Here is a 23980-nt window from a genome sequence, read left to right on the forward strand (position 1 = left end):
ATACCGAGATGATATCTAACTCGAGAACCCCTACAGATTTTTGCACCGTATGTCTGCCCATTTCTCCTTGCCAATCCGAATTACTTTTGGAGAATTTGTTTAATAATGCATATATCTCGTCAAAGCTTTTCTCCAACACTTGACCTCCAGCTGCAGCATCTACCACGATCTTTGTCTCAGGATGTAGCTCTTCTATGAAAGTATGAGATAACACTTTGTTTGTCTAATTGTGATGAGGACAGTCTCTGAGCAGCCCCTTGAACCTCTCCCAAGCTTAGTATAAAGACTCTCTAGCTTTCTGTTTGAAAGCGACTATCTCACTTATGATCTTTGTAGTTTTTCCTGAATGGAAGAACCTTGCCAAAAATTTCCTTGCCAGATCATTCCATGATGTAATAGAATTAGCTGGTTCAGCCTTTAGCCATCTCTTTGCTTCTCCCAATAGAGAGAATGGGAAAAGTGTGGGCCTCACATAATTTGGAGTGACTCCGATAGTGATGTAAGTATCACTAATCTTCAAGAAATTAAGTATATGCCATTGTGGATCCTCATGTGGAAGACCCATAAACTACCCATTCGCATGAAGTAGTGGGATCATGCTCTGTTCCAGCTCAAAGTGCCTAGTGATTCTGGGCTTCACTATGCTGGAGGTGACATTAGCAATGCTGGGCATCGCCACCTCCTGAACAGCCATATGTTGCTCCCTTGCCATATTGAATAAGTGCCTGAAGATTATTTGTATCCTTTGCTTCCCTCAACCTCCTATGAAATATTCTCTCAGGTTCAGGGTCAAAACCTTGAAGTCTGCCCTGGATTCGGACCATGCGCATTCAATCAAAGTTCCTAAGATCAGAGCAACAATCAAGTAATGTTAGAGTTGACGAATTAAACAATGAATGCAAAAATTAGAAAGTAGTCAATATTCAAGTCCCCGGCAACGGCACCAAAAACTTGTTTCTCCAAAATGCACATGCAAGTATACGTAGTCGTACAAGTAATAAAATGATAAGTCAAGTGTCGAACCCTCATAGACTTGTATCAACTACCCACTAAAATACCAAGATTGTTATTCGGTCAAGCCAAAATCAAGTTCAAGAATGTGATTATACTAAACTATAATTCTAATTAATAACTAAATTATCAACTAGCAAGATAATTGTGGTGTATTCAGTAGAGATAAATATTCCAGGGTTGTAATTGATTCGCCAATCCTATTGTGTTCTCGTTAACTCTCCCGTTCATACAATTCACTAATGGTTGCTAATTAATCAATAATGGCTCTCATAGCCTTCTCTCAAAGTACTACTCGCCTATTCAAAATAGATTAACTTCTATATTCCTATGAAATCAATCTATTAAGAATGCATTAAGATTAAGATATTTAATTAAGCACGGTGACTAGGTATATTCATATCCTAACCACAAATCCCCCCCCCCCCCGAGTTAAGATCATGCTCTCTTCAATTCTTCTCTAATATAAACATGACTTTCCAAAGCATAGCATAGATAGTAAATAGAACCTAACTGCTGGCCAGACAATTAAGCAATTAATCACAGAATTGAAGAAACAACCATATATTAATGAATTGTAATCAAGGTTAAGTCAATGTTAAACAACAATATTCATGGCTAAATCACAACCCCAGAACTATGGGTTTTAGCTACTCATGATAATAGCAAACAATTTCATATGTGTTGTGTTGGCCTAAGTAAAGGTGAAGTTTTGAAAACTGACAAAGGAACTCAGACATGAACCAGATCCATCTTGTGAAGAACAATTGTGATCAACCTAAACATGTGAGATGCATGTGAAGGAGGTAAACCTAACTTAACAGAAGTAATATCTCCTGATCATGATCGAAAAGGTTGCATATTGGATAAGGAGAAAGACTCCTTATACAAAGAGAACACGGTTTAGGAAAAGGATAGAGTTAGAGTATGAGATCAACTAGAACTCTTCCACCATGGAAGAGTAGCATCTATATCCTAGTAAATCTCTAATTGTTAACTCCTTAAATATTAGTGTTATTCTCTTTTACATGCAATGCACATAAGCAGAAGTTAAATGTGAATTGAGAGCAAAATAGCAAGGCAGTTTTGCAAGCAATTTATGTGTGATTCAAGCGTGCAATCCTGAAGCTACTTGAACCAGATAGAAAAATCAGTTTCAAGTGTCTATATTTTATTCTAGTTCAATTGTAGTATGTGATTTTACATTGTACCTTTCAGCTTATATAGAAGTAATTGTATTAGGTACTTAGAGTTTTCAAGTTAGAGTTAACTTGAAGCTGTCACAACAGTTGAGGCTATGTGCCACAACGGGATTAGAGTTAATCCTAGGTTTACAAAAGAGTTTTTGTAAATGCAGTGTTTGGCTCAGTGATTTTAGTGGAGAGTTTGGGAAAATCCTACTGGAAGGTAGGTTGTGGTTTATTTCACCTTTTGAGTCAAGTGTTTTCCACATAAAATCTTTGTATTCTTTATTTTCTGTATTAATTATTTCACAACAGTAGTAACACATAGAAGAACCAGGTCCTTCTATAATAAAGTTAAGCGAAAATTGGGTATCACACAAATCACCCCTCCCCCCTCTTGTGTGGTATTGAAGTCTAAAACATCAATTGGTATCAGAGCGGGTTATCCTTGAAGAGGCTAACACCTTAGGAATAGATCAAGATGAGTGCACTACCTGGAAACTGGGAAGGACAATCCACTGCTAGGCCTCCACTCTTTAATGGCCAGTACTATTCCTGGTGGAAGAACAGTATGAGAGACCACATCATAGGAGAAGACTATGAACTCTGGGACATTGTTACTGATGGTCCCCTGGCTACTACAAAGAAGAATGCTGAAGGAGTGAACGTGCCAAAGACGAGAGCTGACTGTGCTGTTGAAGATTTGAAGAAATGGGAAAAGAATTCCAAGGCCAAGAAATGGCTTATGTGTGGACTAGGTCCAGACGAGTATAGCAGAATTCAAAGTTGTACCACTACTAACGAGATCTGGGACACTCTACAAGTGGGCCATGAAGGAACTCCTCAAGTAAAGAGACCAAGGGGAACACTGCTATATTCTCAATATGAGAATTTCACCATGAAGAAAGGAGAAACCATCCAAGAGATGTACACAAGGTTCACAACACTAACAAATGAACTTAAGTCTCTTGGAAGAATTATCCTTGAAGAGGACAAGGTTGAGAAAATCTCGACAAGGGTCCTGCCAGTAACTTGGGAAAGCAAAATCACGGCTATTTAGGAATCAAAGAACATTGCTACTCTCAAGTTGGATGAGCTGATTAGAAATATCATTGCCTATGAACTGAGAAGGCAAACTATGAAGATGGATGCACCCAAGAGGGAAAGAAGCCTGGCTCTCAAAATAGCTGAAGGTGCAGACTTAGAGGATGATGAAATGGCTATGATCACAAGAGATTTCAAGAAGTACCTAATGAGAGGAAAGGGTTATTCAAGAGGTGCAACCTTCAACAAACCAAGGGCTCCTAAAAAACAGACCAATGAGGGCTGCTACAAATGTGGTAAGACCGACCACATGATCAAGAATTGCCCTCAGTAAGAAATTGAATGGAAGAAGGAAAGGGCTGAACGAAGAAACAGGAAGAATGAACAGGTTCAACCTAAGAAGAACAAAGGATCAACAAAGGCTATGGTTGTTGCTTGGGGAGAAAGCTAAGATGAGGATTAAGAAGATGAAACTGGAGATGAACAAGCACTTATGGCCAATGGAGAATTAGACGATGAACAAGAGGTAAGTGTGATTCATCTCAAAGACAAGATTAAATTTTTTTCTAAAGAAAGGTTATCTGAATTACTGCTAAACTTAATTGATGAGTCTGAGGTCATAAATAATGAGAAGGAACATCTGTCTAGGGAATGTGTGATCCTAAATGCCAAGTGCAAAAATCTAGAACTTAGGGCTAGTGAAAGTGATAATAAAAATACTGAGTTAAAGAATCAGGTTCTTGAACTTGACACCACTGTCTTAGAACTTAGGTCTGAAAATTTAAAACTGAAATTAGGAACAGGTAAGAAGAAAGCTAATCACACACATCTCACCTTATAATAAAATCTAGAAAAAATGAAGGATGAGTTGTACAGGAAAGATGAGCAGATAAGAGTCTTAAAAGAAGATCTAGGCAAGGTAAAGCATGAACTAGACACAACTTGCAAATGGAATAAGTACTCTGATGCACTATCGTGGCTACAAGAGCACCACAGTAGCAATAAGAGAGGACTTGACTATAGGACCCCAGCACCTAAGTGGGATCCCAAAAGCAAGTACATCACACTTCCTAAGAACAAAATCTGCACACACTGTGGCAAGACTGGTCATTACAAAAGTAAATATAATGCAAAAGAAAAGGCCAGTCAAAAGAACAAAACTTTTGTTCAAGAGAAAAATAGGATGTCTAGATGGGCTACAAAAAATTTATTCACCCATTTGCCTATAGAAAAGGACCCAAACTAGTTTGGGTTCCTAAGACTAACCCCTGATTTTGTTTTGCAGGTCCAAGTGAAGGGAAGTAGACAAATATGGTACATGGACAGTGGTTGCTCAAAGCATATGACTGAAAGTAAAAACTAGTTCCTTTCACTTGAGGACCTAAAAGGAGGTAATGTCTCCTTTGGAAATAGGAAGAAATATGAGATCATTTAGGTTAGAAAGGTAGGTAAGAAAGACTCACATTCCATTGAGAATGTCTACTTGATAGATGGCTTGAAATATAGCCTAATTAGTGTATCACAACTATATGACAGAGGTAACCTGGTAGCATTCACCTCTACTAAATGTTTTTTGTGATTAATCTTACCACTGACAAGATTGTTTTGTAGGGAAAAAGAGTTAAACAATTTTTACATTGTAGATTTGTCCACTCTTTTAGAAAATAAACTCACTTGCTTGAGCGTGTTGAACAATGATCTCCTCTTGTGGCACAAAAGACTTGGTCATGCAAGTCTAAATCAACTCAACAAATTAGTCTCCAAGGACCTAGTGATAGGGTTACCTAACATCAAGTTCAAGGAAAACAAAGTTTGTGAGGCTTGTGCAAGGGGGAAGCAGGTAAGATCCTCTTTTAAAAGCAAGAAAGTGGTAACCACGACCAGGATGATGGAACTGGTTCATATAGATCTCCGTGGTCTAATAAGAACATTGAGCAGAGGTGGTAAGAAATATATGATGGTACTTGTTGATTATTGCTCTAGGTTTACTTGGGTATTGTTTTTAACATCTAAGGATGAAGCATTTGACATGTTTACTGACTTTGTTAGAAAAACTCAGAAACAACTAGGTAATCAACTTGCATCAATTAGGTCTGATCGTGGAACTGAATTTGAAAATGCTAATTTGCTGAATTTTGTGATGAGCGTGATATAGATCATAATTTCTCTGCCCTTAGGACTCCTCAACAAAATAGAGTAGTTGAAAGAAAGAATAGGACTCTTGAAGATATGACTAGGACTATGCTTCTTTCTAGTAAAATGCCCTATAGCTTCTAGGCAGAGGCTGGAAATACTGCATGTTACATCATTAATTGCATGACTAGTCCTCTTGTAGAGAAGACTCCCTATGAGTTACTTAAAGGGAGAAAACCAAATATATCACATTTTAGGGCATTTGGATGCAATTGCTTTGTGCACAATAATGGAAAGGACTCCCTAGGTAAGTTTGATCCCAGAAGTGATGAGGGAGTATTCTTGGGATATTCTTCACATAGCAAAGCCTATAAGGTGTACAACGAAAGAACTTTGTGTGTAGAAGAAAGTGTACATGTAGTTATTGATGAAACTAACATTCTTTCTAAGAGACAGGAACATGAAGATGAAGCTAATGGGCTGGTGAAAGAGTTGAGTGAAGTCATAGCTCAAGCTGAAACTACACCAAAGGAAGGAACATGTAATGGAACAGGTTCTTCCATCTAGGGTAACCTGATAGGGGGAACTGAACAAAGAAGAACTGAAACCAATACCCTAATAGAACCTGTCCATGAGCCTGTTCCTCAGCAACAGAACATGGGAGAAACATCAAACAAAAACCAGTTGGTACCTTACAAGTATCAAAGTTCTCATCCCATTGAGAACATAATTACTGATCCAACCTCTGGAGTTAAAACTAGATCACAATTAAAGAATCTGTGTGCTTTTGATGCTTTCTTATCTCTTATTGAACCTAAAAGCCAAGGTTTTGCAGGATGCAGATTGGGTAAATACAATATAAGATGAACTCAATCAGTTTGAAATAAGTCAAGTTTGGTATCTGGTTCCAAGACCCAAGGACATATCAGTAATTGGCTCTAAATGGGTCTTTAGAAACAAGCTTGATGAAGATGGAACTATTACAAGGAACAAGGTAAGGTTGGTGGTTCAAGGTTACAGCCAGGAGGAAGGCATAGACTATGATGAGACCTTTGCTCCAGTTGCAAGATTGGAAGCAATAAGACTCCTGATAGCCTTTGCAGCACACATGGAATTTACTCTTCATCAGATGGATGTCAAAAGTGCCTTCCTAAATAGCTATCTAAAGGAAGAAGTGTTTGTCAAACAACCTCCAGGGTTTGAGAGCAAGGAGTGTCTGGAACATGTGTACAAATTAGACAAGGATCTCTATGGATTCAAGAAGGCTCCTAGAGCATGGTATGAATGACTGTCCAAATTCCTGCTTGGCTACAAGAGGGGTAAAATTGACAATACTCTATTCATGAGGGAAAAAGGTAAGGACCTTCTTATAGTACAAATATATGTTGATGACATAATTTTTGGGGCAACCACTGACAAACTGAGTAAGGAATTTGCCAAATTAATAGGGAGTGAGTTTGAAATGAGTATGATGGGTGAGCTTAACTTTTTCTTAGGCTTACAGATCAAACAAAACCCAAATGGAACCATGATCCATCAGCAGAAATATACAAAAGAGTTGATTAAGAAGTTTAAAATGGATGAATCAAAAGAAATAGACACACTTATTGCAACAACTACTAAATTAGACATAGATGAACCTGGTTCATCTGTTGATAAGAAGTTCTATAGGGGTATGATTGGTTCACTTTTGTATCTTACTACTAACAGACCTGGCATAGTTTTTAGTGTAGGGCTTTGTGCTCGTTTTCAGGCAAATCCTAAGGAATCACACTTGACTACTGTCAAGAAGATATTGAGATTTTTGAAAGGCACTAATGATCTTTGCCTTTGGTGCCCTAAAGGTAGTAACTTTAATCTAGTGGGATATGCTGATGCTGACTATGTAAGTTTCCTAGTGGATAGGAAGAGCACCTCAGGTATGGCACACTTCCTTGGGTCATGTATGGTAACATAGGCCACTAAAAGGCAGAATTCAGTGGCCTTATCTACTGCTGAGGCTGAGTATGTTGTTGCTGCCTCTTATTGTGCTCAACTGTTGTGGATCAAACAGCAGCTGATGGATTTTGGCATTGAAGTTGGTTGCATCCCTATCTTTTGTGATAATACTATTGCTATTAGTATGACCAAGAACCCAGTTCATCATAAGAGAACTAAGTACATAGATGTTAGGCATCACTTCTTAAGAGACAACTATGAGAAAGGATTGATTACTATAGAATTTTGTGCTACTGATAAATAAATTGTTGACATCTTTACTAAAATACTGAATAGGGAAAGCTTTGAAAGGAACAAGTTAGAATTAGGGATGATTAAGATCACCTAATAGGACCAGCTCAGAATGTATAATGAAAAAAATGAAAAAAATATTTTTTTGGCTAGGAAATCTGGAACTTGTGTAAATACCTAGATTAATATTTACTCAGTTTTCATACTGTAAATAGTATAGTCCTGTGACATGTGTTGATATGACTCACTGATCTCTAACAAAATTTTCTCTATTATGGTAAATTGAGGCATGATCAAGAGAATTCTAAATGAAAAACCTGGTTCATCAGTATTGATCATCTGAAAAACGAGGTATGTTTTCTATACTCTGCACAATTAGAAATATAAATATTTAAATCATGAGAAGAGTCCTACCTATGTTCAAAAACATCAGAAAGTTATATCCATTTATTTTTTGAACCAGTTCCATCTCTACTAGAGTTCTCACCACATAAAATGCCTAAAATCTAGGAAAGCTTAATCGTTCATTCAACCTGAAACTTTAGGTTGATTAGACCTCTAATTGACTACTAAAAGCTGCCGTTAGTCATTAAATATGTCTCTTTCTTTAAATACCCATCATCACCCTCTGCCACCCTCACTATTCCAAACCGTCAAAAATCTATTTCACTCTCAATTGTTCTCTCTTTCAAAAGCCTAAATCACAAACACTCTCAAGAAATCAGTTACAATGTCGAACACTCAAGATAATCCAGGCACTCCTCCACCACCCTCCCCTTCTGGTTCCTCCTCACCTCCTCCACCCAGCACAACCCCTCAACCTAGGAGAAGACGAGTAAAAATGCTTGCTCGGAAAACAGTGGCAACTGGTGCTCTTTTAAAGAAATTGAACAAGAAATTGAAGTCAAGTCAAGCCCAAGATTCTTAGAACTTAGACCATTCATTCAAATTTGTGAGTGAGGGGGAAGGAACTAGGTCTTCTGACTCTAAGAAGGCTCAAAACTCCCCTTCTGAGGTACGTTCTGATTTGGATGAAAATTTAGAAAATAAGTTTGTTTTGGTTGGGTCTGTCAGGAATGTGAAATTGCCTGAATTGGGAATGAGAGGAGGTAAAAATAAAAATAAAAAAGATAAAGAGAGAGAGAGGTGTATGTAGTGATGTGAGGGAAAAAGGGAAAAGAGTGGCTGGTTCTTCACCCACTTCTGAATTGATGGTACCAGCTATCTGTGGGGTTGAACATGCAACTGTGGAAGAAAGTGGCAAGAAGTAAAGGGGAAGTGGTTCAAGGGAGGCTGCTGAAGGGTTGGTTAATCTAAGTTCACAGGCAGATGAACCTGGTTCATCTATTGAGGAGACCCTAGCAGACCTTCTAAAGAAAGTAGGTGTTAGTTATGATCCAAAGAAAATGAGAACTCTAACACCAAAGCCCCCATCACTGCAAAACCTTCCAAGAAAAGAAAGGCTTTCTCCCTAATAACTACTGAAATTCCCTTGCCAAAGGGAAGAGCCACAAGAAGTAGGGTGAAACAGAGGGAGAGTGAATTACAAAAGGCTTTGGCTGAAAGCAAGAAGAAGAGGATGGATAAAGGAAAAGGTAAGGTTGCAGAGTGCTCTGAAGCTGTTGATGTTGAGGAGATGGAATTCTAGCCTTTATCTCCTGAACCTGTCTAGTACCACCAGTGATCCAGATTAGGGATTTCTCTTTCTTTTTGCTCATGTTTTGAATATTTTTGTTTTCTATTTGTGGATTGTGGTAGCAACATCTCTTCTATCAATGATATCTACTCTTTTTGCTCTTGTTGATTGTTAATATTTCCTTGATAATTTAAATATGTTTTTCTGATTAAATATGTTTGCCTGATTACTGATGATTGATCCATGATTGCACTTGCAGTTGCCCCAATGGCCATGAATAACAATTAAATTCTGGTATTCACACTTTGTTTATACAACTTTTCGATGATGCCAAAAGAGGAAAGAGATATTGTGCGATGTTTATAACCTAATTAACCTGGTCCTTGATGATAAGTGAATTCTTCTAATTTATTATTGATGAATAAGCTGAGTTCTGACAGGGCCTAAGAGAGTGAAAAGCACAGAGTTTGTCATCATCAAAAAGGAAAAATTTGTTGGCCCAAGAAAAGGTGAAGTTTTGAAGACTGACAAAGGAACTCAAACATGGACCAGGTCCATCTTGTGAAGCACAGTTGTGATCAATCCAAACAAGTGAGATGCACGTGAAGGAGATAAACCTAACTTAACAGAAGTAATATCTCCTGATCATGATCGAAAATGTTGCATATTGGATAAGGAGAAAGACTCCTTACACAAAGAGAATACGGTTTAGGAAAAGGATAGAGTTAGAGTATGAGATCAACTAGAACTCTTCCACCATGGAAGAGTAGCATCTTTATCCTAGTAAATATCTAATTGCCAACTCCTTAAATATTAGTATTGTTCTCTTTTACAGGCAATGCACATAAGAAGAAATTAAACGTGAATTGAGAGCAAAATAGCAAGGTGATTTTGCAAGCAATTTATGTGTGATTCAAGCGTGCAATCCTAAAGCTACTTGAACCAGATAGAAAAACAAGTTCCAAGTGTCTATCTTTTATTATAGTTCAATTGTAATAGGTGATTTTACATTGTACCTTTCAGCTCATATAGAAGCAATTGTATTAGGTACTTAGAGTTTTCAAGATAGAATTAACTTGAAGTTGTCGCAGCAGTTGAGGCTATGTGCCACAACGGGATTAGAGTTAATCCTAGGTTTATAAAAGAGTTTTTGTAAATGCAATTTTTGGCTCAGTGATTTTAGTGGAGAGTTTGGGAAAATTCTACTGGAAGGTAGGTCATGATTTTTTTCACCTTTTGAGCCAAGTTTTTTCACGCAAAATCTCTGTGTTCTTTATTTTCTGTATTTATTATTCCGCAACAGTAGTAGTGGGACCACATAGAAGAACCAAATCCTTCTATAGTAAAGTTAAGCAAAAATTGGGTACCACACAAATCACCCCTCCCCCCTCTTGTGTGATATTGAAGTCGAAAATATCATGTTGGATAATTTAAAATACTAAGAAAAGATGAAGAAAACCGAGATCTCTTTGCTCCCGGATGTTTCTCGTGTGTATTCTCCCTTCAAAGTGGCGTCCCCTCTCTAAAAATAAGTTTAGTATTGCATTTATACGTGTTGAGTCGGTCTAGGACCGAAATAACATTGTTCCGGGCAAAGTTGGATGGAAATCCTACCACCAGCGTCCAGCCCAGCACTAGGCGCCATTCCTGGAGCTGATAAATTGCACATTTTGTCTGGGGCGCCACAAGTAGCATTGGGTGCTACCTGTGGCGCTGAAAATCCCCCTTTCCCTTTTTTCGTCCGTTTTGGCTCTAATCTCGCACATTTCGCCCCAATTGCTTCCGGATGATTTCTACACATAAAAAAATCTTGAATTAATAAATCAATACATTTTATATCCTAAATCCACGAAACAAGATTAATACATGAAGCGGTATACATATTGACCAAACATATATATATTGTTTAAGCTAAACATCATTGACCAAACCCCTTTGTATTGGATTGATGTCTGTTAATGTTTCCTTCTCCACAACAGTTGTCATGTCCTGCTATGCTCGTTCTACTGTGCTTTCCTTTCTTGACCTAAGAAAGAAGGCTAGTCACTTCTCTTATTCATAGGGGCAGCCAGATGCGGAGTCAGGATTTAAAATTAATGGGTTCGGAATTTTATTCCTTCTGAGTTACTAGGTTCTAAATTTATAATTTGTATATATTCAATGAATTTTTAACTCTTAGAAAAAGCTTATGACTTGTACTACCGGTTTTGGGAACGGTATTTTGTTTAGAGTAATTTAATTTAAAGTTAGTAAATGCTCATACTATTCAGTAAATGTTAGGCTTACCTAGTTTAGAAACTAGGTGCCATTACGACTTCTTTGGAGGGATTTTTGAGTCGTGACATAAATTTATAATTTGTATATATTCAATGAATTTTTAAAAACAAATACAAAGTTTGGACTAAAACTAGTATGTTTGGCCGAACCCGCATCCCAAACTCTAACTCCGCCCCTGGGAGCAACCCCTTCTATAGTCACTCTTGGCCGTCTCGGTTTAATTCTCATTGTTTCCCTTCTTTCTTACCCTTCCCTTATCCCTCAAGGTAATGGAAAACCCCTCTTTATTTTAGAGTGGTCACCTAAATTCAAGCGAGAAGGAAATATGGTAATTTTTCTTTTTCCCTTTTCTATAATAGACTCCTTTTGAGGAATTGGTTGGACGGCTAAAGTGGATATGTAACTGCCAGTCTTTTTCTCTCTTTTATTGCCATGAAATAAATGGCCTTCGATTCGTCCTTCTACATCTAATCTGCACGTACAAAACTTAAAAGTTTCCACAAACTATGAATATTGAGCTGACATTTAGGTCCCTCAACTGTCCACACTGATGTTATCCGTTGTGAATTGATAGAAATATCTATTTACTAAGTTTTCTGGTCTTTGAACAAAGATAGATTCAAGATTTAAAGTTTACATGTTCCTAAAATAACTCATATATATATATATATATGATTTGAAGACTTAGACTAGATTCCAACTACTTAACCCAACATTTTAATTTGATGGGTTCAGTTTTTAGGTTTTAATCTTTGAACGCACTGCATTTTTTAAATTACGGGTTAAAAATGTAATATTTGAATAACTTTTGACATATATATTTGTACTCCAAGTTAAAAATGTTGGGTTCAGTTGAACCCACTGTTCACGTGCTCACATTAACGGATTAAACAATTTTTATATTATTAACGCAATTCAATCGATTATTGCATGTTATATTATTGATTTACTGTATGTTTTAGGTTATCTATTAGGTTTGATATGAAAAACTACATGTTATTGTAAAGTTAGTCTGATATCAAACAAAATTTATACAAGAAATAAGATGTTAATTCCAAGAAACTGAGACGTTTCAACGAGGTAGAAAGTTCCATTTTTTTAGGGGGTGGGAGAAACAAAACAAGTAACTCGAATTTTACCACCCTAGAAGTCTATCAGTCATTTTTCCTTGACCTATGTACCTTTATATTTGTTACGACCTAAGCACATGACACCATGCTAAGAATCCCTTTGTACCTTTATATTTGTTACGACCTAAGCACATGACACCATGCTAAGAATCCACAAGGAGATATGCAAACCTATTTCAGAGTGTGTTCCATTGTTATTTAGTGATTCTTTTCTTCTTTATGTAGAAATATTTAGGCTAACCTTGAGCCACGAAACACCATATTAAGATGCCACAATATTCGTGGTCCAAACTAAGGAAGAAACAAAAATTGGACAAACCTTAGCATGTTAATAATAGGATTTTAAGATACCACATGGGGTCTAATTAAACACATTTGATTGTACGAGAGTATTCAAAATTCACCTACTATGTTTTGTAATGATGATGTCTAGTTATTAATAATATTTCCTACTTACCAAAAAATAAAAGTACCAAAATTCTCTAAAAACAATCCTTTTACCTCCTTGTCTTTTGAAGATGGTGCCCAATTGGTTATGTAACTATCTACAAATCTCTTCTTGGTAAATGATTGTCAATCTTTTTCATATATAAATTGCCAAATAAGTTTTCTAAAGAAACAGCATGATGCACTAAGCTTCTGCTACGCACATGGTTCAGGAAAGGACTAGATTATTATGTATACAGTCTTTCCATACATTTCTACACTAGTTGTTTCTGCAAGACTAGAACGTGTCAACTGCTGGCCACACAACGACAACTTTTACTGTTGTACCAAGATTTCCCTTCGAATTTTCTCAAGAACATTTTGATTTAAAATTCAACTAACCTACCATTTAATACATAATTATACCTTAAAATTGATTAACTTTTTTATAGCTAGTTATTAGACTTTAAATATCACCAATTGTGTTGCATGATAAGACTCAATCGAATTTATTTCACATCTTCCTTCAACTAAATAATGTACTCTCTTAAAGACATAATTATAGTCTATGTGAGTACTATAGTCGATAATAAATTAATATAGTGCCATAAGTCTTAAAATCTTGATAAATCATTGCCAATTTCTTATGGTTCCTAGGCAAGAAGATTATCGTGGGTTGTCGTACCATTTTTAACCTTTTTATTAACTAGTTCAAATTATATTCCTATGTAATTTTTTCTCTGAATCAATCAATTTTTGTGTACTTTTTCTTCTACCGACTAAAACTGTAAGCTTATAGCAATATGTCATACTGTTTCTGTTTTATCTTATGGTATACTCTTTTCTTTTCAATCGGTTTCAAAAAGAATGAAATCATTCTATATTTAAAAATAAATAAATTTAACATTCTCATTTTACCCTTCGGGGAAAGGTGGATATGGCCCCCATGAATGGCAAGCTGTGGGAAGCAAGGCTCAGATAATTCGGGCATGTTCAGAGGAGAAGCTCAGATGCACCGTTGAGGAGGTGAGAGCGGCTGACTTTGGTGGTACGAGGAGAGGTAGAGGGCGGTCTAAGAAGTATTGGGGAGAGATGATTAGGTACGACATGACGTGGCTTCAGATTATCGAGGACATGGCCCTAGACAAGAAGTTGTGGAGATCGGGCATTAAAATTGTAGATTAGGAGGTAGTTGTGCATATTTCTATGACGTACCAGAGTGAGGCTAGTCTGTTAGGACTCAATCTTATACTGTTAGTGATTTATGTTGAGCTCACACTACTCTTTCGTTCCTCTTAGTGTCGGGCCTTATCTACTGGTTATTATTTTGTTCTTCATCTATTTTCTGGTACTGGTAATGCTGTTATTTGTTTTCTATGGTTTCTATGGTTTCTATTGATGGTACTGATATATTGTCTCTTTTCGTCTTATTGAGCCGAAGTTCTTTCGGAAAGCCTTTCTATCCTCTCAGGGTAGAAGTAAGGTCTGTGTATATACTACTCTCCCCAGACCCCCCTAGTGGGATTTCATTGGACCGTTGTTGTTGTTGTTGTTGTTGTTGTTGTTGTTGTTGTTGTATTTTACCCCTGATGACATAATTTTATTACCACATAAATCTCGTAGTAAGTTTAAAATCACAAACATTCCAAACAAGTTGAAATAAATTGAGACTGAATGAGTAACTAAAAACATAAACAACTAATTAATTTTCTTCCTCTAACTTCTTTAGCCACTTCCGCATCTGTTGTTTTCGGGAAAGTTTGCTTCATACCGGAGCATTTAACAATATCAGCAGTCTGGTGAGGGCTGGCTGTCTAAGGAGAAGTACTTGAGGCAGGGTCTAGTGGTACTCGGTGGTACTGGATTCAAAGGATTAGTGCACCCTTTAAAACAATATAGCAACATTCCTTAAGAAACAAATATATATATATATTCGAGGTGGAGATGAGAAATATTTTGTTCCACCACAAAAAATTATTTAATTATTGTCTTTTAATTTTTTTTCACGATATACCTAAACAATCAAATGGTCATTGTACTAGAAGTATTTAAACATTTTTTTCCTCGAGATAGGTAATTAAAGTACTCGCCCAATTTTACTTATCAGTTTATATACGGTCAAAATTGGGCTTGCCCTTATTGTATTATTAATCAAGATCGGGGCGTGACAGTCCAAGGTTCGACCCCATGTCATACCGGACCGTGACACGAAGTTAGATTGCCAAGCTCGTGACACAGGGATCGATCGATATCGAGATAGCCAATATCGAGACCGAGCGGGATAGAGATCGAGCAAAATCGAGAGAAGCCTACCGAGCAAAATAACGGAAAGCCAAGATATCCGCGATCGGGCGAGGATTACGGCAAAAATCTCGGCGCGTATCAAGAAGAGGCCGATTATTCAGCTAATCATGGGATTTCTTATTGTATTTAGGATTGTATTAATGGTACGACTCACGTACTATATAAAGGGGATCTGATCATTTGTAAAACACATCATATTCATGCTACATAAAGCAATATACTATCTTTCTTTTAAGCTCTCAATACTTTGTCCCTTTGTTCTTATTTACCAGTGGAATATTCGTTTGATTCGAAGGCGACCTAGCTCGAGGATCAAAGTTATACATTTCCTTTAATTTGCTATAATTTTATTTGCAGTTAATTTCAATATCAATATTACATTCTTTCTCAGTTTGTGCCAAGCAAAATCACATATCCTTAAAATCACAATATAAATTCAATTGTTATCCGTTTTTAGGGTAAACGGAGTTATCCGTCGCTTGCCTTTTCTTCCATTACTTTAAAGTTTAATAAAAAACCTAGAAGAAAAACTATTACCTACCAATTCAATAAGTAAATAGAGTAGAAGAGAAGGCCGCAAAAAAACAAAGTTGACTGAGACTGGCAACTGCAAGAGAAGAGAAAGCAGAAGTTACGATGTCAAAGCCTACGAATTAGAGGGGTATAGTATAATTAGAAGAGGGTCTAAAGAATGACATTTTTTATTATTGTTTATAAAAATTTACTTAAGTATGGATCTGTCTTAGCATTTATTTGCTTTGTCACAAAGTTTTCAAAATTGAACTGTATTTGTACGTGTACTTGTACGTGCATTACTAAAGAAAGAAAAGAGCAACTTACTTATCTAAAAGTATGCAAGTAAAGCACTAGATATAGTTACAATAATATATTTTAATATGATGAAAATCATTTAATATTTACTTGTCCTTGGCTAAAAGTATGCAAGTAGAGCACTAGGTAGATTTTGAAGAAATGATCACTATCTAACTCAAAAAGAGTTTGTGACAAAATTCGCAAAATGACTTTATTATTATGACCAAAATAACTATTTTCATGAAAACATCTTTCAACACTTCCAAAGAAAGTATTGAGGCAGTCTCGGTAAAAATAGTCAGACACATGAGTACGCGGGTAAAACAGACAAAATAATTACTCTATTTTTTTTTTACGAAAATAGCCCTTCGATATTTCAAAAAAGATTTTAAGATTGACTCAACAACAAGTCCGGAAATAGGGGCAACACTGCAAAAGGCGGACAATCATAAACGAAATGACCATCTTTACGAAAATAGCCCTTCAACACCCAAGAGTAAGGTTTTAAGTCTATCTCGATAAAAACGATCGAACATAGTGTAAAAAGGTAAAAAGTAGACAAATATAAAAAAAATAGTTATTTTTAACGAAAATAGCCTTCGGCACTTCCAAGGTCGCTCAGAAGTGAGGGAAGACATCTTCACCATTTGAAGAAACCGCTAGAAAATGACTTTTTCGCGGACAATAATTTTCTAAAAAATGACTTTTGTCATACCAAACCAGCTAGAATCGACATATATAGAGAACACTAGATAATAATTATGTGACCAATAATAGTTGTGATGGATTAATAAGTAAGTATTTGTCACGAGCCGGATTTTTCACCATCGGGATCGTGATGGCGCCTAACTTTTAGAATGTTAGGCGAGCTAACAGATAAAGATCTAACATGTTAATCACCATTCAAAACGGTAAATAACAATAATTTAAACCAAAACAAAGTAGGAAGTGCAGAAGTTTATAATAATTCAAACACTAATATATGACTACCCAAACATCTGATGTCACAATCCACGAACTTCTAAGAGTCACTACAAATACTGGTTTAAAGGAAATACATCTGTTCTGAAAATAAAAGAAAACAAGGTAACTAGGATCAATGGAAGGGAACTCCAGGGTCTGCGAATGCCGGTAGATCTACCTTAGGTCTCCTGTGGACTGAAGGCAACAACCCAACTCTGATCAGTGCGGTCCAGTACCGAGATCTGCACAGAAAGTGCAGAGTGCAGTATCAGTACAACTGACCCCACGTACTGGTAAGTGCCGAGCCTAACCTCAGCAAAGTAGTGACGAGGCTAGGACGTGATAACAACATAAACCTGTGCAGTTAAATCATATACGAGAAAATAACAACAATTGGAAATTTACAGATAATGACGGGAAGGGGGAGAAACATGCTAGGGAAAATATCAAATCATGTAACAGTACAGTAAAGAAACGCAGTAAATAACATGTTTTGCACCAACGAAAGTAATAACATGGCAAACAAGTGCACGACATCACCCTTCGTGTTTTTACTCTCGTCCTTACCATAAGAAACAATAGAAACGGCACGACATCACCCTTCGTGCATTAACTCTCTCATAACATGGCATGGCATCACCCTTCGTGCATTATCAATATCAGAATATGGCACGGCATCACCCTTCGTGCATTATCACCCACTCACAATACATTGCACGGCATCACCCTTCGTGTTTTACACTCTTCCTCACCCAAACAACAGAACAATTACAACCCGGCAAGGGAATCATCAAAAACCAACATCGTTTCAATATTTAACTTCACAATATAAATCTCAACTTGAGTCAATATTCAACCAATATCCAAATTCCAGGAAAAACATGATAAGATCTGTCTAACATGAAGAATAACCAGTTTAAGCATGAACAGTACGGATAAAGAATACAAAGTCACAAGTATAAGACTCACTCGCAGGCTATGACTCGACGACAATGTATAGCTACTCATCACCTCACCTCTACGTCATATTCAACAACCATACACATAGCAAATAAGGCAACAACACCTAATTCCTCAAGCTAAGGTTAGCCACAACACTTACCTCAATTCAACGGCCGAACTCAAGCCTCAAACACCGCTTTTCCCTTAGTTTTCACTTCCAATCCAATCGTATCTAATCATATTTAACTTAATAATATCAATTATCGCTAAAGAAATCAATTCCAATGCAAAATTGCAAGTTTCCCAATATTTTTCCCAAAAAAGCAAAAATCGACCCTGGGCCCGCTTGGTCAAAACTTGAGATTCAGACCAAAACCCATCACTCATTCACCCCGAGCCCAAATATGTAATTAGTTTCGGAATCCGACCCCAAATCGAGGCCTAAATTCCAATTATACAAAAAAATTTAATTCTACCCAAACCCCCAATTTTCCGTTTTTTATTCTGTTTTTAAAACACTGGACAGGCGAGAGACCTGTCGCGATCGCGATGCACTGCGGCCAGAATGGCCTTCGCGTTCGCGAAGAGCTATTCACGTTCGCGATGGTCTGTCCCCCTTGACCATCGCGTTCGCGAGCCTTAGACCACGCCCGCGAAGAACAACTCAAAGATTTCCCCATCCCACCTCCAATACACTACCCGTTCGAGTAAGGCCAGTCGCGTTTGCGTAGAAGAAATCCCTCCCCAGCCCAGCTTGCACTTCACGTTCGCGAAGCAACTCTCGCGAACGCGAAGCACAAAGTATCAACATACCAGAAACATCAAACACAACAGATTTTCTAAGTGTAAATCACCTCGTACCCTATCCGAAACTCACCCGAGCCCTCGGGGCTCCAAACCAAACTTACACACAAGTGTAAAAACATCATACAGACTTGCTCGCGTGATCAAATCGTCAAAATAACACCTAGAACTACGAATTTAATACCAAATTGCATGAAATTTTCAAGAAAGTTCAAAAGTTCTATTTTCTCAACCAAAGGGCCGAATCACGTCAAATCAGTCTCATTTCTTACCAAATTTTACAGATAAGGTATAAATATCATAATGGACCTGTACCGGGATCCGGAACCATAATACGAATCTGATATCAACAATTTCAATTATTAAACAAATCCTTAAAATCATTATATTTCCATTTTAACAGTTTTCATCAAAAATTTATTACTCGGGCTAGGGACCTCGGAATTCGATTCCAGACATATGTCCAAATCCCATATTTTATTACGGATCCTCCGAGACAGTCAGAACACTCATTCGGGTCCGTTTACTCATAATGTTGACCGGAGTCAACTAAAATCACTTTTAAAGGCAAAACTTAATATTTTCTCAAATTTTCACATAAAGGTTTTCCGGAATAGCGCCCGGACTGCGCACGCAAATTGAGAAGAAAAAAATAAGGTTTTGAAGGCCTCGGAACCCTGAATTGGGTTCTAAAACACGAGATGACTTTTCGGGTCATCACGGTATTGCTTCTATTCTTAACCAGAGGTTTCGAGTTCGAGGACTGAGTATGAAATCGTCTTTTATGGAGTATTTTACCTCCAATGTTGAATTTTTTTATCTAAATCTAAATTTAATCAGACCCCCGGGAACCGATAGACAACCAAAAAATATGACAAGAGGTTTAGGTGATGTTGTTAATTGCTCATAGTACAAAATTGGTTCACCGACATTGTACTTATACGTGTATGATTTACAGCGGTTGGCTATATATTTATACAACAAACTCATCATATTCATTACTAACTTTCTCTTGATTTTACATCTTTCTTCTTCACTTCTCTGAACACTAGTCAGCAAAATTCTTCAGATCAATAAATAAGAACAAAAAATGGTACATTCAAAGAAGTTCAGAGGTGTCAGGCAACGCCATTGGGGTTCTTGGGTTTCTGAAATTCGTCACCCCTTGTTGTAAGCTCTTCCACTATATATTAACAGAAGCTAATATAGAATTTAAGTTCTATGGGTTCCAATATTTAAAATTAAGGGTTCATATCTACTATTTATAACAATTTCAATAATTTTTTACACATAAATTTCTGTTCTGCATCGAAAATATTGGGTTCAGTTGAACTCCGTAGTTCTATGGTATATCCGCCCCTGTATATGTATGTATATTTACTACATTCTTCATATATAACATCGGCCGAAATAGTATCTCTACCTACTCAAGGTAGAGGTAAGGCACACATTATCCTCTCAGACTCCACTTGTGGGATTACACCGAATGTGTTGTTTTTGTTATGTTCTTCGTATATAACATCTCTCTCTTTCAATTTCTTTCTCTTATCTAATTTTTTTTTTCATTTTTATCTCTTGTCTAACCTAATTTAGCAATTTGCAATGTTGGTCTTGGGAATGGATTGGAGATTAGTCATTCATGTATTGACTAAAAAAGTAGCTATACTATGATAGAAAACTATGTTATCACTTTAAAGAAGTGATTCCATCAATCCAACCCTCGAGCTATCCATTCTAACATGTCTTTGCCTAGCAAAATATACGTCTAGTTCTCCATCCGCTTGCCTATCACAATAGATGGAGCGTCTCCGATTTCAAAGAAAAAGCTAAGGTGATGTATGTGTCCAAAGACGGACCTAAAATGTATATAAATATGAACTTGAATTATAAATATTATTATTCAAATTTTTTTACACTATCAGTGTAATTTGGTTATAGCAACCAAATTATTAGTGCAGTTATTATTCTTTTTTTCATGATCTTGTTATTATAGTTCAACTTAACCTGATAGTCTAAATATTTTGTAAACTCTCAGGGTACAAACTTAAACTCTTTAAATACTTAGTATTGAACCCATATTTCAACTTCAAAGAATTCTGAACGTGAATCCATGAAATTTAAATTTTGAATTTGTGTCACAGGAAAAGAAGGGTATGGCTTGGCACATATGATACAGCAGAAGAAGCAGCAAGAGCATATGATCAAGCAGCAATATTAATGAGTGGCCGCAATGCAAAAACCAACTTTCCAATCACTGATGATTCAGATAATAAAGAATTAAAGGCTAAAGATCAAGAATTTTCATCAATTCCCTCTCCAAAAGCCTTATCTGAAATACTTCATGCCAAGCTTCGCAAATGTAGCAAGGTGTCATTCTCCATCCCTTTTTTTTCATAAGAAAGATACCCAAAGGAAAAAAAAAACTGAAATTAGCTATAAATTTTGTCATTAATATGTCACTAAAATAGTTCGTAGCTAACAAAGTCTTTGTATAATCTGTCGTTAATCCATCACTAAATAGGATTGTTTAGCTACAGAATTTATTCGTCATTATTCTTATTTTCTTAATAGCTATGTATTATACTTCCTCGGTTTCATTTTATGTGACACTATTAAACATATACGAATTCTCAGTGAAATTCTTTTGGGAGGTCTGTTAGAAATATGGGAGTTCCGACGAAATGTCCGTCAGAAAAGCTTCTGACGAGCTATTGAAGCTTTTTCGACGGATTTCCCTCGAATATTTCTGTCGAAATTCACTTCTTTGTAGTAGTGTGACGACATTCTTTGTTTCAGATTATTTCAAAAAGACTGACATATTTTTATGTTTAAGAGTAATTTAACTTTAACCTTCTAATTTTATAGCCACATGAATAACACGACATGTTTAAGACCACATGTATGTTTCAAAAGTCTATTTCTTTCATAAATTTCGTGTCTGATTAAACACCTTCACATAAAACGAATCGGAGGAATCGTATTACATGTATTATTGCATAATATTATATATTGGGATATTGAAACCGAGGATTTATCGGAAACATCCTCTCTACCTGCACAAGGTAAAAATAAGGTTGGGTACATGCTATATATTCTCCCCAGACCGAGGGGCGTATATACCTTGTCTTATGCGGTATCACGGGACACCGCTTCGTTGAAATTTTTTACTAGTTTGTATTAAAAAAATAAAAATATTGGGGATATATATAGAAAATGACATCGCTTACAACTACAATAAATTATTTATTTATTCATTTCTTTAAATTGTGACATCACTTATGAAAAATTCAACGTACGTCACTGCCAGTCCCCACTTGTGGAACGATATCGGATATGTTATTTTGTTGCTGTTATTTATATATCGGGATATTTCTAGTGAAATTAATACATTTCAAGTCTTGTTTTCATCATATAGGCACCATCACCATCTCTCACTTGTTTGAGGTTGGATATTGAGAGTTCACACATAGGAGTGTGGCAAAAACGTGCTGGTCCTTCATCTGATGCAAAATGGGTGATGACAGTTGAACTTCAGGAAAAGAATAATGCCAATGCTGCTATTGAAGGACAATTAAATTCTTCCTCTTCTTCTAGTTCCAAGAATTGTGGAGCAATAGCTGAAGGTATAAGTATTAGAAGTGAAATGGATGAAGAAGAAAGAGTTGCATTGCAAATGATAGAAGAATTGCTTCATATAAATACTCCTTGCCCTACATTTGGTATTTAATAAGGGGAGAATTTGATCATTTTACATTATCTAAGGTTTATTTATCATGCATGTACTATGTGAAGGTGAGCCACGGAGAGCAACAGTGAAGGTATATTCGTCTGACCCATAGATCACGAATTCGAACCGTGAAACTAGTCGTGAACGCGAGATGCTTCATGTATCGGACTACCTTTTATGTGATGTTATATATATATTAATTATTAGTTTCTAAGGGTTTGGGCAAGAAGTGCCCATGTAAGCAGCAGCAGTAGTAGTAGTAATAATAAACGAACAAGAAACAAGTCAAGAAAGTTGTATGTCCTTGTGTAGACTAATTAAATCAACATTGTCATTTTCTGAATGAAGAAGTTGATAAATAAAATTTACTGAATTGATTGTATTTTCTAAAGCAAATCCACCCTTTTTCTGTATCCTGGTTTTTTCCTCGTCAAATTTGTTTCTGAGAAGCTGCAAGTAATATTTGTGTGTATGTGTGTATATATATAAACTTCTATGTTCGTTTCATTACGATATTTCTGAACAAGTTCCTGGATAACAAGCCTAAAGGTTTTCTTCTTGAAGATATTGATATTGATGATAGTGATAATATTGATGCTAGCGACAATCTTGATGCTAGTGACGACATCGATTGTGACCTTTATACGGAGATGGAACTGCTAACAAGGATGAATGGGCTAACTATGGATATGATGCCGGAAATAGACCGATTTTATATCACTCTTCAATTCGAATTAGCAAAAGCAATATCTACTTGCATAATATGGATTCCAAACATTCATGATCTGGATGTGAATGAGTCGAATGACTTAGCCCTCGATCTATTAGTGAATCATATATATATATATATATATATACACACGCTGACACTGAAAAATAATACTAGTAAAGATCAATTTAAGATATATAGAAAATGAAGTTTCAAAAGTCAAAACCAATACAATTCTAAACTTAAATCTACTTACAAATTGAACTATAGCAATAGACTAACAATGGTTCGATGTATTTTTGGATAAATACCTTTGGTAAATAATCCTTTAGATAGTACGATAATAATGTCTAAATATGAAATATCGTAGCAGGAGTACGGTCGGTCAAATCATATGGGAGTTTTACAAAATCTTGCATACTTTAGGTCGTTGTGATATAGTTTAGGATTGCAAATTGCAAATGGAAAAATAGTAGTGACACTAAGAGCCCGTTTGGACATAACAAAATTTTTCCTTTTCTTCTGAAAATTTTTCACTTTTTTCCGAAATCGGGGTTTGTTCATAAAAATTTTAATTTTCACTTGAAAATGAGTTTTGAAATTTTTCGAAAATTTGAAAAACTCCAAGATGTTGTTTTTCAAAATTTT

General features: G+C 36.3%; 1 protein-coding gene and 1 non-coding gene across 2 annotated transcripts; both read left to right on the forward strand.

Moving 5' to 3' along the window:
• Positions 1–225: 225 nt before the first annotated feature.
• Positions 226–330, forward strand: LOC138872319 (small nucleolar RNA R71). Its single transcript, XR_011400776.1, has one exon. It is a non-coding gene; the product is annotated as a small nucleolar RNA R71 (small nucleolar RNA).
• A 19545-nt stretch (positions 331–19875) lies between these two features.
• On the forward strand, positions 19876–23005 carry LOC104238667 (ethylene-responsive transcription factor WIN1-like). Its single transcript, XM_009793094.2, has 3 exons — positions 19876–20066; positions 21038–21263; positions 22312–23005. The coding sequence occupies exons 1-3, from the start codon at positions 19987–19989 to the stop codon at positions 22621–22623; spliced, it is 618 nt and encodes a 205-aa protein (XP_009791396.1). The 5' UTR covers positions 19876–19986; the 3' UTR covers positions 22624–23005.
• The last annotated feature ends 975 nt before the right edge of the window (positions 23006–23980 follow it).

The sequence above is a fragment of the Nicotiana sylvestris genome, chromosome 6, assembly GCF_000393655.2.
Source record: "Nicotiana sylvestris chromosome 6, ASM39365v2, whole genome shotgun sequence".
Classification (NCBI taxonomy): domain Eukaryota; kingdom Viridiplantae; phylum Streptophyta; class Magnoliopsida; order Solanales; family Solanaceae; genus Nicotiana; species Nicotiana sylvestris.

Coding starts and splice junctions, on each gene's coding strand:
- LOC104238667 (XM_009793094.2), top strand. CDS start 19,987: ATGGTACATTCAAAGAAGTTCAGAGGTGTCAGGCAACGCCATTGGGGT. Junction 20,067..21,037: donor GAAATTCGTCACCCCTTGTT/GTAAGCTCTTCC, acceptor TTTGTGTCACAG/GAAAAGAAGGGTATGGCTTG. Junction 21,264..22,311: donor AGCTTCGCAAATGTAGCAAG/GTGTCATTCTCC, acceptor TTCATCATATAG/GCACCATCACCATCTCTCAC.